Genomic DNA, 15,394 nt, shown 5'->3' with positions numbered 1-15,394 from the left:
CGTGGTTCAACGCAATCAACCAAGAAGCACATGCGAAGATATGAACTGCAGGAAATGCGCATCTGTCACGCCGAAACTGAAACCGAAACAAGTTCATCGGGGACTATTTTGGCGCAGTAACACAGAGCAGTTAGCTCCGCCCCCGTAGCTTTCCCTTCGTTGCCACAGAAAGTTGTCCCCGAGTGGCTATGCCGTGATGCCGCAGCGCATGCCTTCAGCTCGTTTTCTGTCTGAAACGACGAAACGCTCTGTTTCTTGAAAGCGCGATCGCACTTCTTGCGAACTTCGAAATCAACGACGCTGCTGCTGCTGCTTACGTCGAACGAAGTTTTGCCGGCATGGCAGACAAGGAGGAGCAAGACAACGAGCTGCTGGCCCTGGAGAGTATTTACGACGCTTCTGTCTTCAGAGTGAGCAAGAAGGAAGGCAGCTACCCCGAAGGCCATTTTCTCGCTCGCGTCGAAGTTCCCAAGCCGTTCCGCGTGCTCGTGCCGACAGTGAACGCGCCGGACGAAGTGCAGGAGATTTCGCTCGAACATCTGCCTCCGATTCTGTTTGATTTCCAATTGCCACCCTACTACCCGTCCCGCAGCGCACCTCGCTTCTGCCTGAGTTGTCCGTGGCTCACGTTAAGCGAGCTGGAGCTGTTAATCGAGGCGCTGGATCGCAGCTGGGAGCAGGACCCGAACGCCGTGGTTCTGTACCGTTGGATGAATTTGTTAGACACCGAAGCGGCCGACATTCTGCGACTGACGTCTACCCACAGCTTGGTGCCTCTGTTCCAGGAACTTACAAGACTTCGTCAACGTCCTTTTGCGATTCTGAGGTCGAAAAAGTGCTACACGTACCGTGGCTACGGACGCGTCGATTTGCGCGCCTTCAAGGAGCCGGCGGACCCACGGACACTGGCCCCCGTCCTCACCGAGTACAACAGTCGTGAAAAACGGCGCGTGTTCAGCCTGCAATGGCTCTCCTGCCAAGTGTGCTTCACGACCAAGCTGGGTTCGGAGTTCGAACGTGTGATTGGCTGCGACCACCCGTTCTGCCGTGAGTGCCTCCGCGAGCACTTTCGCATCCAAATCGAGAGTGGCTGTGCCAACCAGCTTCGATGTCCACAGGAAAACTGCCCCACGCGTGTGGTGCCCACGCAGGTGAAAGCGCTGCTCGGCGATGCCTTCGGCTCGCGCTACGAGGAGAGCTTGCTGAGCGCCTACTTGGACTCCCAGGAGGATCTGACCTACTGCCCACGACTGCAGTGCCAACTGCCCGTCGTCCTGGACCCGGGTCAGCCCATGGCGCAGTGTGCCGACTGCCACTTCGTTTTTTGCGTCTACTGCCGCACAGTGTATCACGGTGTGCAGCCGTGTCGCAGCAATTCCGGGAAGCGGGCTCTTCGAGACGAATACCTGTCGGCTACTCCGGCGGTGAAGAGGGAAATGGAGAAGCGGCACGGGAAACGCACGCTCCAGTTTCTGGTGGACGAATCGCTCACCGAGGACTGGATGCAGGAGAACAGCAGGAAGTGCCCGCACTGCGGCATTTCCACTGAGAAGCTAGACGGCTGCAACAAGATGACTTGCTGGCGCTGCGGAGCCCACTTCTGTTGGATCTGTGGTGTAGCCCTGAAGACATCCGTGAACCCCTACGATCACTTCAGTGATCCCGCATCCGCCTGCTTTAACAAGCTTTTCGAAGGCGCTGACGAGGTTCTCGAAGGGGACGTTGCTGATGAGGACGACCACGAGTTTGGAGAGTTCTTATGAACGTTTATCATATACACTGTTCCTGTCCAAGACAGCGTAGTAGTTTTTTTTCCCTTCAGGTTTCACAGGCTATGATTTACTAACAATGCTGAATCATCATGAGTGACATGGAATTCGCGAAGGTGGCTTGATGAACTGAAGACGTCTCATGGAAAGAGGCATGTATCCGCACGAAAGTACTTCAATATAACTATCGCAATAAATTTTGATGCTTAAGCATTATGGGACTAATACACGCCGAAAACCGTGCGTCCGTCCGTCTGTATACACAAAGGCGTTATCACGCGCCGCTATCTGTGAAAAGCGGTGACAGGTGTCTGCGGCCACCCGGTCGCAGACCCCTGGTCTATCGCATTTACTCGCACATTATCTGTGCTTGATAAGTGTTAATGTCGACTGTTGTTCGGTAATGTTGGCTGTTGACGGCTAAATGACGGATAGCGCTGGCAAATGCTGGCTATAGCTTGGACTGACGTATCTTACCTGCCATGTTGGAGAACCAGCAGTGCCGGAAAGTTGCATGTATTGTGCTCTGGCGAGGCGTTTCGGTCGCTAGCAGCGTTCCGACTGCGCCTTGGTGACATTGAAGCACACAGTGGTTCTGCTGTAAGTACTCGCACACACGCCAGCAGCGTTTCGTGGCATTGAAAGTGATACACCGACATGCTCCTATAGACGATTTTACGCAACCCCTCCAAACTATAGAGGCGCTGATTTTACGTAAGGAGTCATGGGCACCACCACCTTGGGCTGTTAAACGAATGTTTTCTTGTAGATGGGAAGCAGCTTTTGCTCGGGGCTGTGTCCGGCGACGGTGGTGGCGTCCGCGCTCCACTGCGCATGCGCCTACTCTCTCCCACTCTCATCCTTTACGCAGGTGCTCGGTCGGCTCGGTCGCCTTCTCTCCTCCCCTGCGCTGCAGCCGCGGCGCAGCCTCTCCTCTCACGTGATGCAGCCGCGCCGCAGCCAAATACAGCCTCTAACCCACTCTGTCCTCTCCCTCCCCCATTTCATGTGTATATGAGCGCGTGCGCTCGGTCGGCTTCCGTCATTCTCGCTTCGCTCCTGTTCAGATTAGTTGTAACGTCAACGTCGTCGCCACTCGTTCACTCGGCGCTAACGGAAAGCAACGCGCAAGCACAACGTAATGATAACACAAACACTACGCACAAACCTTACACACTAACGGAAACGCCGAGTAAACGTAACGGAAATTTGGTGTGCGCCCCCAATGCTGTTTCGCATCCCCTCATGGTTCCCTTGAGTGGGAGATGGTGTAACTTTTTGTATATCGCGACATGAATTATTAAGGGTGTAAAGGCGTTTATTGACGGTGGGATCGACGGCGACGATGCGCAGCGACGACAGTAACGACAGAGCGCAGACTCGCAGACTCTCACGAGCATGAGCACGAGGGGCGTGCTCTCCGAGAAGAGGCGAAGAGGGCGACCCACTAGGAGGCGCTCAAGAGGACGACCCATTACAGCGTTCTAATGCTTCTGTACAAGGTCATGAAACGTCGAATGCACGAACCCAGACGTTTTCATGCGTGTGCGCGTCTACCGTAGCGCTGTTCGTTTAGTTGTTCAAGACAAAACGGCCGAGCTACAGCCCAACATGGCGGCACCAAAACCCATCCGTAAAATAATTTATAGCCACCATGTTGGCCTCTCTGTCCCGACGTGGGAGCGGCCCGCATCAGTCCTGGACCGAATCCTCAGGACATCAATAAAGTTGTCCATACCATACCATACCATGTTAGATCACCAGTATGGTGGGACGCTACGTGCCTGACGTCATGTGCATGGCATCTGTATAGACTAGTGATGGCTAAATGATGGCTGATCAAAAAAAGTAAGTTTCACCGCAAGGGCGAAGCAATGAATGCGATAGCAACAAATTGTAGTGTTATACGAAGTGAGGCTGGCAGCTAACTGTTTTGTATCCGATCTCGCGTAACTACAAAACGCTGGTGTAAGAGAATACGGCCGCTCCAGGGAGAGATGTTCTCCTCATAGTCACTTCGCGTTGAGAGCGTAGCACGTACAAGGGTACACGAGCCGCCCGCTGTGATAACTGTCGAGATAACGCGCGCGCCAGCGATCGCGACCGCGCCCTTACATTCAAAGTTCAAAGTGGCTGCTCGCGCGACAACCGCCCCACCCCTCCCCCACCTCGCGTCTTTTCATGCTCGATAAAGAAGGGCGTGGGGTTTCCTATCTGCTTCGACGGCAGGCCTCCCGAGCGGGGTGATGTTATCGCGTGCACCCTCCGAGCGACGGAAATGGGCCGGCTCGTTTGATCTCTGCTTCGGCCGCGTTCGTCACCCCCGCTCGCACGCTTTTATCCGCCGTAGAACATACGATGCGCGGGGGGATCTTATCAATTTGGACTTCATATGGGACATGACGGCAACGGCGACGGCAAAAACCCGTCGAGACTGTCCATATAATTGCTGTCCATATAATTTTGCAACTTTATTCAATTTTGCTCGTGCCAAAAGCTCTCGAAGAATCTATATACATAAAAAGTCATTATTTTCACAGTTACATCACTTCATTAGCTTGTCGGAAATACCCTTTTATCGAGTGCATCCCAAAACATCCTTTGAAAAAAAAATTGTTGTTTGATGCCCTGTAGCTCAGTCGGCGCAAAACTACAGAATCTCACAAATAGGCGGGAAAATTTTTGGCAACAGAAATAAACGAGCAGAACGAGTTTCGAACGTCAAAAAAAAAACAAAAAAAAAACGTGGAAATTTTCATACATTTTTCCATATATATATATATATATATATATATATATATATATATATATATATATATATATATATATATATATATATATATATATATATATATATATATATATATATATATTGAGACAGAGAGAGATCTGCTTTCCATGCACAATATTTTGCCAACTCCGGAACAAAACACCAAAAACAAAGTTTACGTTACTTTCAGTGGCATCTGTGGAATGCAGAGTGCAGACACCGTCGTGATAAAGGTTCAAATACAAGGCATGGCGCCAGAGGATGCGATGAATGTGCTGCGCCCCACGACGCTGATCTCGAACAATGAACTCTCTCTCTCGCTGTGCGCCTCTGTTCAGCGGCTCTGATTCTTGGGCAAACTTAGCCGCGGCCGGTTTGAAGAGGCCGTGGCTGCTCGGCCCGTCTCCCTCCTCGTGCGAGGTTTCAGCCAAACGGGACGCCATAGAATTAGGCCCGTTGTGTGTTAGCTTACCGCCAGTGCGCTGCAATATTCAATTGAGGTATTAGCATTTTATTTTACTTTATTTTTTTAATACGCGTTCCCTAAGGGGGCGTTCCCTCGAGTACCCCCATCGTATACCTTAAAGGGACACTAAAGAGAAACAATGAATTGGTTTAGATTGATAAAGTGTGCTCCGAGAACTCTTGTGTAGTTTATTTCACCACCATAGTTTTATTATTAGAGGAGAAAACCAAGTTCAAAGTTTCATTTTTAAATTTCGCGCCGAACTTTGTAATTCGTGACGTAAAAGATTTCAAAGAGCATTTAACGTATTTTGGCGCCACTGGCTCGACGAAATTTCCACAAACTCGTTATGTCAAGTCTCTGGCCCCCTCAGAGGACAATGTACTTCGATTTAACCGATTAGGAACTACGTAGGCCCAAGCAGGCACCGTCAAAAATATGTGACGTCACGGCAAATGGTGCGGAAATTCCAAGGTGGCGTCGCCACCTGTATTTTCTTTTTGCGCGTTTTCTCGCTTATTAAGCGCCTTCTCGCAGCAAGCGTGGTGTTTTTGGTATCGTGGAAGACTACTTTACTAATGCGAGAAAAATCGTTTTGCTCTTTAGTGTCCCTTTAAGGGGGCTCTCGAGAACCCTTAAGGCCCTAGGTGGTTCTAGTACACACTTAGTGTACTGGAGTACCCTAAGGGCTTAAAGGGGTCATGAAGCACCCCTTGGGCTGATTGAAAAAACACATCCTGCGGAAAGCTGACACGGCTATGAACTGCTCTGCCAAATATTACAGTCGTGCGCGCCGCGTAATGGCCACAAGCGGAGCGCGAAGTTGCCGTTTCCCCAGGCACCCTCTTTTCAAACAGAGGCCGGTTCTCACTCTCGTCGGTGGGCGGGGCGTCTGTCCGCTGTACGTCGCAAAGACATAGCATGCTTATTGGCCGATAGCCGACGTAAATCGAGAGCGGCGTTCGGATCAGATGCGCTTCTTGCCGCGGAATGCCGCCACTTGCCGGCGCCGCACTCGCGCAAGCGAATCACAGCGGGAGAGCGATCGCGTTTCATGACGCGCGCTGGCGTAACTTCTTTCCCCCATGCCATCCCTCCCTGTCTAGCTTCCAGTGCGCTCGTCGGCACGAGAAAAGAGAGAAAGCGCTGGGAGCGTGCGCCAAACCCCCGTAACTCCGCTGATTCTTGACGGATTCAAGAAATTTTTGCGGCAATCGATTCGGGAGGCAGTACACTCCGATACTGAGGCCATTAGATCATTACTTGGAAAAGTGGTTCATGACCCCTTTAAGGTCTACATGACCCTAACGGACCGTGAGGGAAGTACCCTATGTGCCCTAATAGGCCGTTAAGGTACTCGTATAAATAAATCAAATAAAACAGAGTACTTATACGAGTGCACTAAAGAGCCTAACGAGCGCTTTGGGTACTCGTACAAATTTCGCGGTTACGTATTGCTCTCTTCCGTGTTGCTGATGACATTGCATTGACGAATAACTCAGGGGACTATTTAGAGCTCACTATTACTGAACTGGACAGGGAAATCAGGACGGCGGGTCTGAAAATTAGTATGCAGGAAACTAAAATAATGTGCAACAATCTCGGAAGAGAACAGCGGCTTGCGAGGCACTGGGAGTGGTTTAGGACTGCGTGTATACTTAAGACAGATGGTGACCGCGCCGCCGAACCATGAGACTGAAGTAACTATATAGAAGAATAAGAATGGGGTGGAGCGCACACGGCAGGTATACTCTCAAATCATGAATGGTAGTTCACCACTGTCCCTCAAGAGGAAGGTATATAACAGCTGCATCTTGCCGGTACTTACGTATACGGAGCATAAACCTGGGGGCTTACAAAGAGGGTTCTAATTAAAAATTGGATGACCGCCAGATCACGCTGCATAAACTTCTGTTTGCCGGCGTCAACACAAATACACAAAAAAAACATTGCGTTCACATGTATCTATATTCTTAAATAATAATCTATACATGAAAATGGGGTCCATATACTGCACCTCTAACACATAAAAATAGGACCTTTCACTCTAATTTCATCGATCGATCGATCGATCAGTCAGTCAGTCAGTCAGTCAGTCAGTCAGTCAGTCAGTCAGTCAGTCAGTCAGTCAGTCAGTCAGTCAGTCAGTCAGTCAGTCAGTCAGTCAATCAATCAATCAATCAATCAATCAATCAATCAATCAATCAATCAATCAATCAATCAATCAATCAATCAATCAATCATTACTTATTTTTCTCATGAATAAATAAGCACGCAATACGTATTCAGAAGACCCCATAGTTCATGTCTGAAAAGAGACCTGTTGGGTTGAGATACATGGTGAAATTTCAGAGCACACAAAAGAAACACAGCGAAGGGGGCATACAAGCGCTGGTTTGTGAACTGTTCATTTTTAGAGAAGACACAACATGTAAGCACCAGCAGTCTGCACTGAGCATGTTCCAAACGACAATTACAGAAAGACAGATAAAGAAGCTTCTCGAGGAACCAACTTCACGTGTAGTCAACTAGCCCAACAAGCCACACTTCTTCACGAGGAATTCGAGAAAGCAAATTCTTTGCCACCGAATATAATTTATGTGTCATTTGTGCGCGCTGAAATTTCACCATGAGTCGCAACCAACTCGCCGAACTTTATGTTCTACTGCGAGTGGAGATCAATAAAAAAAAAGGCTACAAAATAGCTTTGCATAGTTAGTTGTAACAATATAAATACAGATACTATACACGTGATAAAAGCGCCTTAATAATAATAACTCCGCTGCTATTGCATGAGTACACAGATCAAACAAAATTGCATGCTCCATTAAACAATTAAACTTGTTCCTAAATGCTACACGTTTCACAACGCCTCGGAAAGCTGGAGTGCAATCGAGTACCGCTCGATCATCGCTAATATTATCGCCAATATTATTGCCAATATTGCCGCCAATATTGTCTAGTACCACCAATATATACGAAACTGTCTATTTCGTTCTTAGGCATCGGACGACTTATCCTGGTATTGAACGAGATGATTGCACATGCGAACCAAAACTGTCGATAATTCATTTTTATGTGCACATGTGTCTATGTGCTTGACCTGTTATGTCTGGCGAAGTGCGCGGTCCGCTGATTAGTCCAAGGGGGTCCAGGGGGGGGGGGGTAATTAACGATCCTTCATCACCCCGCTTTCTCTGTTTAATTTTGCACCGCTTGTACTAACCCCTGCGCTATATTCGTTGTTTTATTTCGAAAACTATGGGAGAAAGTAACTTATCACACACAGTGCAACGCCACGTGCAGGGTTAAGTAAAGAAAGACGGCGCATGAACAAAAAACGCAAGCTATAGGACCACGCCTCGCGATGGAGTATTCGCGATAATGTAAAACCATGTGGACGTTTCGTTCCTTTCTCGCGAATATTCCAAATAACCAACGTCACACATTCAACCCCCCCCCCCCTACTTTAACCCCGCGCCTTGTAATTATGGCCGAGGCAGGAAGCAGTCCAATAACGGCGACACGGGATCCCCCAAATCGCGCCTCTGGTGGAGTACGAAGACGAGGCTTCGCCGAGCAGCCAATCAGGAGCGAGATTGAGAGAAAGTGGAAGGGAGATTCATTAGAAACAAGAGAAAAAAAACAAAGTTGAAAAGAAGGTGTTGGGGGAAGAGGACGCCAGCGAAAGAAAGTCTCGCTAAATTATCTGCGCTTCCTATACGCTGCTTCGAAAAGCTTTCACCTCACGCGAGACTGTTTCTTACGTAGCTCTCTTTTTGTTCCGAGTCTTCCTGGCTCGAGGGCTTACGCAGCAGCAGCAGCAACTTCGGACGCAAGGGAACGGCGCAAATTAGAAGAGGGAGAGGGGAGCGATGGGAGAGGACCGAGCGCGACGCATAATATAACGAAGCAGACAGGCTCGAAAAACAGAGTTAAAAAAAAAAAAAGATATAGACTGGACTGTGCGAATGAGAACAAGAAAATGGAGTTGGAGGAGGAGAGGTGTCCTCGTCATTCCAACCTCCTCCTTTCTCTCTCCTCTTCTGCGGGCGGTCTCTTAACAAAATTAAAAGCGCCAGGCGAAAGCATCGTTTGCACCGCGCTCCCTGCGAGCACGCGGGTGAGATGGGTGAGTGCCCGGACGAAGGAAGGCGAGAAGGAGGTTAAATTAGGAGGAGAAGAGGGGGCGGTCGCGGGCTACGCCTGCCGACGAGGATGGTTCATGTCCCCCCCCCCCCCTCCCCCCTTCGTGCGCACTCCACGGCTTCTTGTTTCTAGTTCTCCGACGAGTGGAAACGAAGCCCTTCTTTCTTGCTTTCTCGCAACCGCCCCTCCCGCTCTGGCTAAGAACAGAGCTTAATTATGCTCGGTTTCGCTGCTGCTTGCGCCTCGCGAGAAGGGGGCGATCGCTGCCTCTCCCTCTTCTGTCGGTGCGAGTGGAAGCCCGGCTGACCACCACCCACCAACGCAACCGGCCCCCGTCCCGGAGGCTTATCAGATGCTCACGAAGCGTTCATTTGGGTCCCTGGTCCTCCTCTGCCTCATCTTCTTTCGCTTCTTAGCTTCATATATAGTGTACTATAGCTTCATATAAAGTCTACTTTCTGCACTTCCTGCTTTTTTCTTTATCTCTCCGCACTTCCTGAAGCTCCATCCTTCTTTTTTCTCTCTCTCTCTCTATCCTATTTGTTTTGATTATTGACCCCTGCTTTCATCTCCTGCCATTTTTTTTTCTTTTTTCTTTTCGTTTTTCAGCGTATGCATCTAGAACTTAATTCTTTGCACCGCCAGCGCAGTCTCTCCTTTTTCCTCATCTCTTTTCTTCGTGTTCTCTTCTTCTTTCTTTTCCTTCCTTTTTTTTCAGTATTTAAACTCTTATTCAGAAAGCTACAAACACGGAACGTTGCCGATGCAGGAAGTAAGTAGTGGTATAGTAATCAGTATTATTACTATACATTCAACCGCTTTTTTTTAAGACTTATTTATTTTGCTTCGTGAGTTACCGTTTTGTTTCCAGGAACAAGTTGCGAGCACGCGTCGGGGGCGGGGAGGTCTTGGGAGGAGAGAGAAATTGGTGGCCTGGAGAAGGAAGGAGAGGGGGGTCTCTCTAATGTAATGACTTTAATTAGCCAGCGCCCTGCTTTTGCTGGCCCGCGGCTGAGCGTCGGAAAGGCTCGTTGCCGCTCCAGTGGAGGTGGGAGAGAGACAACGCTTGAGAAAGAGGAGGAGGAGTTGAGGAAAGGAGAGTGACTTGCAGTACGACGAACTGCGAGGTTTCTGTCTAGGAAAGTTTATACGCCAGAACTGCAGGGAAGTGAAGAACAACAGAAAATAAAAAGTTCCCCAAAAAAGGATACGTGAGTGAAGAACAAAGTGCGGAGAGAAGGAAAGCTTGGATGAGGAAAAGTAAAACGGGTCAACTCGTGCTTGCGTCGAAGAAAAAAGAAGGAACAACTTTGGTGGAGAAAAGAAAGAACCAAACTAGTTCGAGACCAGCGACGAAGTTTGTCGCGCTTTCACTGGCATGCTTTCGCGTGTCCCCGGTGGGAGAGCCTTGTTGGGAAGCTAGCTTTCCTCTTCTATTTTTTTCTTATCATTTTGTTTGATTTGTGCCATTCTTTTCCGGCATCGCCGTTTCTGTGCACTGCGTGCGGGCTACATCGATGTGCGTAGCCAAAGTTGATTTAATTGCCGCCTGCTTCAGCGGGTGTATCTCTCACTCTCTCTCTCATTCCTTCTCACTCGATTGTTTTATTCTTCGTGTTTGCGCGCTGTCATGGCACACTGCTCGGAATGAGAGCGAATTATGCACTCGCGCTTTAATGAGATTCAACTCCTAAAGTAGCTTTCCTTCTTTTTTCTTTCTGGCCTATAGGTTGCCTAAATGAGAACCGCTAATAAAAAAAAAAATAAATTACGGTAGCTACTACAGTTCCTTTGGCTTTTTCAGTTTGGGGGTTTCACAACTTCGCTCTTCATGAAGAGGTTTAGCATCCTTGTTGTTCACTGAATACCGCCAAGCCCCCCTCATCCTCCCTCACCCTGCGGGCGTGTGTGAATCTATAGCGTGCACTGGCTCTCCAAGGCAAAATGTTTCAAACATTCGCTTATGTTACGTTTTATTTACATTTCGCAGCATGGAGCACTCACAGCATGGGGGGGGGGGGGGCACACCGGGCCCGTGCCCCCTTATTACTCGCAAGTTTTATTCATCTATTAAAGCAACAAATTACACAAGCTGCGCGCCGTGTCAAATAATTATCGCAATGTCACGTGCTACTGTTGGCGACGTCAGAGCACGGTCGTCTACATAGAGGACCGACGTCACAGCACTACCGTCTACGTAGGGCCATTCCCTCGTGTACGTCATCCCCTCATTCTCTGGGCGCGCGGCCGCGAGAAGGGCAAGCGGCGTTCAGCTTGAAATTTTACCCATTTCCGCGGCGCGTAGCGTTGCAAATTTTGGTAGACGTGATCGTGAACGCCCAGTGTATGCATTGCGCTCGTCAGCTCAAAATTGTCAAACCTGGTGAGGGGCCCTTTAAGGAACCGCAGGTGGTGGAAATTATTATTATTATTATTATTATTATTATTATTATTATTATTATTATTATTATTATTATTATTATTATTATTATTATTATTGTTGTTGTTGTTGTTGTTGTTGTTGTTAAGGCGAAAGCCTTAGATGTCTCATCAAACGCAAAAATTGACCGCTGGCGTCCAGTGCTGTTGGGGACGAGTGATGCGGAAAAAACATCGTCACGTGATGACGTCACCAGACGTCAACATGACGTGACACATCACAAAATTTTGTGACGTTATTATGACGTAATCATGGCGCCGCTGTGGCGTCACGTTACGTAACGTCAAATGATGACGTCATGACATGACATCGTACCTTGGTCGAAGGTGGGCCGATCGCGGAGGCAGTAAAAAACCAGCTGAGGTGCTTCCGATCCTGGAGGCAGTGCAAAACCGCGTTAGGTGCAGAAAGCCTTCAGAGGGTGACGGGGTAGGATCAATACATCGACTCAGAAGAAAAACAAGATGGCTTTCGCCTTCCAGTCGTCTTAGGTGAATGCATAAGGGACCCTGTGACGTTTGACACGGAAGTGTTTTATGCCGGGGTCCACCAAATACTTCCGTTACGGACATGACGTTGATAAAATGGACGCCAACGGGGGAGAAAAAAAAAAACAAAGAGATCCGCCGCTGGGAATCGAACCCATGACCTTGCCCCCGCGGCGGTAAGCATCCGACGCCCAACCGACTAAGCTACATTGGCAGAGGCTGGGTGCTCCACGAACGCGCCTTACAACTTTCACATACTCTCTCGCACAGTGCTCTCTGTTGGCGGTGTAGGTAGGCGGGGCGGTGCCGCCGCCTGTGAGAGGTGAAAAGAAATAATGCGTCACGATCGAGACTTACTATAGTCGGGTACAACTTTAGAAAAAAGGAGAGGCCCCGCCCATATGACCGAAGCGCGGCAGCCGATTGCCTCCGCGGCAAAGAAATAGTCCCGCTTCTTCTCCTTGAGCGGAGGCACCGGCCGTCCGGCTCGTGACGTCAGTCTAGAGCGCGCGCCCATTGGTGGAAGCGCGTGTGCATCCGCCTTTGAGGTGCAAATTCCGCTTTTTTCTAAAGTTGTACCCGACTATAGTTAAGGGCGAGACAGACGGTACGATTTTTCATGCGATTCGACGTCCGACACGGCGGAGGGGCAACCGGAATGGTGACCTTTCATAGCATCGTACAGCCACCATTCCCTCTCCCCCACCGCCGCGTCGGCCGTCGGATCGCATGGAAAATCGGACCCGTCTGTCCCCCGCTTTACTCCGAGATTGCGCGCGATATCGGAGGTCATGCTTAAGCGTCTGATACCAGCGAGCTCGGGACACTGGCCGCGCTGGCGTCGCCGAGGCACCAGGGTGGGGGGTGAACCCTCGCCCCCCCCCCCCCCCGAGATGTTTCGATTTTGCATCTGTATATATACACGCACACATACAAACGCACGCACGAACATAAAAAAGGATGGTTGAACCCCCCCCCCCCTACCGAGAAAAGTTTCTGGCTACGCTTCTGCTAGACGCAGTTACGTTCATTGCCTTTCGCTTCGTGTCAGCGTGTGCCGGCTCATCGGAGTAGTGCAGCTTCCACATGCACCAACGGGATTTCTCCCCATTTGACTGTTTCGATTGCGAGAGCACCGACTAACAAAACTGCTGCAATACGCGTTGCAGAAAGGACACGATTTCGACGGGCGAATGTCGTGCCTTGGAGGAGCGAGACCGGGGCCAGCGGGACGCACGCGTTTGCGGCTCAAGCTACGAATCTGTGCCTCCCGTGTTGCTGAAGCGCAGTGTGGTGGTGTATGCATGAGCGCAGGCGTCGGTTACCCATTACTAGAAAGCGCACACCGTGCCGTTTCTCTCCTTAATTGACGACGTTTCGAAGAAGTGCATATCGGGTACCAGTGTTGATTATGAGCTTGTTGATGTCATCTTTACGTGGGATTCACGATTCGCTGTGTCCAGATATATGTTCACAACTTCAGATACCACAACGGTTTCATCATGATCATGGGCGTTAGTCGTCGCAATGGAGACATGCCACTAAGCGTCAACATGCGTGCATCCATTTGAAATGGTGTTATAGCTACCAAACACGAATAGACATTCTAGACGCTCTCATATATCACTACACAATAAGCACTACTTCTGTGACAACACGTTTCACTTTCGTGTTATAACGATTCCTATGACGGAAGGATCAGCCGTGTTTTTTTTTTTTTTTATTATCGCTCTCGCCCACTATACGGGACGTTGTTAGCCATGGGAGCCAAACACCATTTTTACACCTATAAAGGTGTAAAAAAGTTGTATGCGTGTGCGTCATCGCTATACCGGAAGTAGACAGCATTGCTTTTAATTGAACAGCCTCGTATAGCACATTTTGCCGAGCGCCAGTGCTCATGTGTTTGTCGCTGCGGCTTGACGTGTCTTTGTCGCAACGAGGAAGCACTCCAAACGGCGATCCACAACGGAACCGATTGTTGCGCGGGGCGAAAGGGAAAGGCCACACGGGATAGCGAAACGCCGGAGTGAAAAGGCCGTGGCGATAAGAGGAGCGATAAGGGTTGTCGAGTTGTTTGGCTGGCGTGCAAGGGATGAGGCACGGCACAAAGGAAAGCTATAGAACAGTGCCGGTGCTGTCTCCTGGCGGTCAATGCATGCACTACAGTAATGATTAGAGACCGCGCTCGGACGCTTCGCAAGGTTTGTGTGCTTTGGCAGTACACGATAAGGCGGGTCGTGTTTGTCGAGCACGTCACCCGTTACCGTCAAAATGTGTCTCTTTTATGTAAACACGCGAAGTGTGGCTGATATGCGCCAATATAACACGGGAGCTTCATTAGCCGCGTTGACACGAATAAAGAACTTGGGTAAAGGGTTTAAGGTACTTTCCTTAGGTAAAGGACTTAACGCGTCCCGAAACCGGTCAGCTGGGTACGAGTGTTTTTTTTTTGTTTTTTTTTGCCCAGCAGCCATGTTACACTGTATGGATCCGGTTTATTTATTATTCTTTTTTCCACTTGGAATTTTTTAGCGTTCACTCACAAATGAAAGAAAGAGAGAGGGACAAACACATTTCCATTCCCTCTGAAACCCAGATGCGTGCCACGGAGACGGACTGTCGCACGCGCACACACACGAGCCGCTGAGTCACGCGACCGCAAACACGAGCGGCGACAATCACACGAGCGCCGTGTACCCACGTGACCCCCCCCCCTCCCCATTGCTCTTCACTGCGTTGTCCTTGCTTGCTCCAATCGAAACCCCATTCGCCGCTCGGGGCAGCTTCTATAGACACCCTCGCCACGCCAACCCTGAAAAAGTGTGTTTGCACACTTCCCTTGACGAGTGATTTGAAAATGGCTCGGTTCCTCTTGCTTTGCTCGTTATTAAAGTACTCTCGCATTTTCGTTCCCCCTTTCTTTATTAAGCCGAAAGCCTTAGACGCCTCATCAAACGCGAAAATTGACCGTCGACGTCTAGCACCGGCGGCGTCAACATGAGTGATGCAAAAAATCATCGCGTGATGACGTCATCATACGAAGACATCTTGATGTCACATGATGACGACGTCAGATGACGTAGCTGCTGGGTCAATGGTGGCCCAGCGGCTACCATTGACCCAGGCTACCTCACCAGTGCAAAACCAGGTGAGGTGCAGAAAGCTTGCAATGCCTCCGATCCTGGAGTCAGTGCGAAACCACGATAGATGCAGAAAGCTTCCGGGAACAGGCGCGGCGGGGGAGAATGAATACATCGATTGAGATTAAAAAATGGCTTTCGAGTCGTCTTAGGCGAATGCATAAGGGAC

At 49.6% G+C, this 15,394-nt stretch overlaps 1 protein-coding gene across 1 annotated transcript; it reads left to right on the top strand.

Annotated features, from left to right (window-relative positions):
• The first annotated feature begins 244 nt into the window (after positions 1-244).
• Positions 245-1,980, top strand: LOC119373403 (E3 ubiquitin-protein ligase RNF14). The gene has a single exon (XM_037643434.2). The coding sequence runs from the start codon at positions 339-341 to the stop codon at positions 1,761-1,763; it is 1,425 nt and encodes a 474-aa protein (XP_037499362.1). The 5' UTR covers positions 245-338; the 3' UTR covers positions 1,764-1,980.
• Positions 1,981-15,394: the final 13,414 nt, after the last annotated feature.

This window comes from Rhipicephalus sanguineus, chromosome 11, assembly GCF_013339695.2.
Source record: "Rhipicephalus sanguineus isolate Rsan-2018 chromosome 11, BIME_Rsan_1.4, whole genome shotgun sequence".
In the NCBI taxonomy this organism is placed as follows: domain Eukaryota; kingdom Metazoa; phylum Arthropoda; class Arachnida; order Ixodida; family Ixodidae; genus Rhipicephalus; species Rhipicephalus sanguineus.
This window is presented reverse-complemented; position numbering and strand designations above follow the sequence as displayed.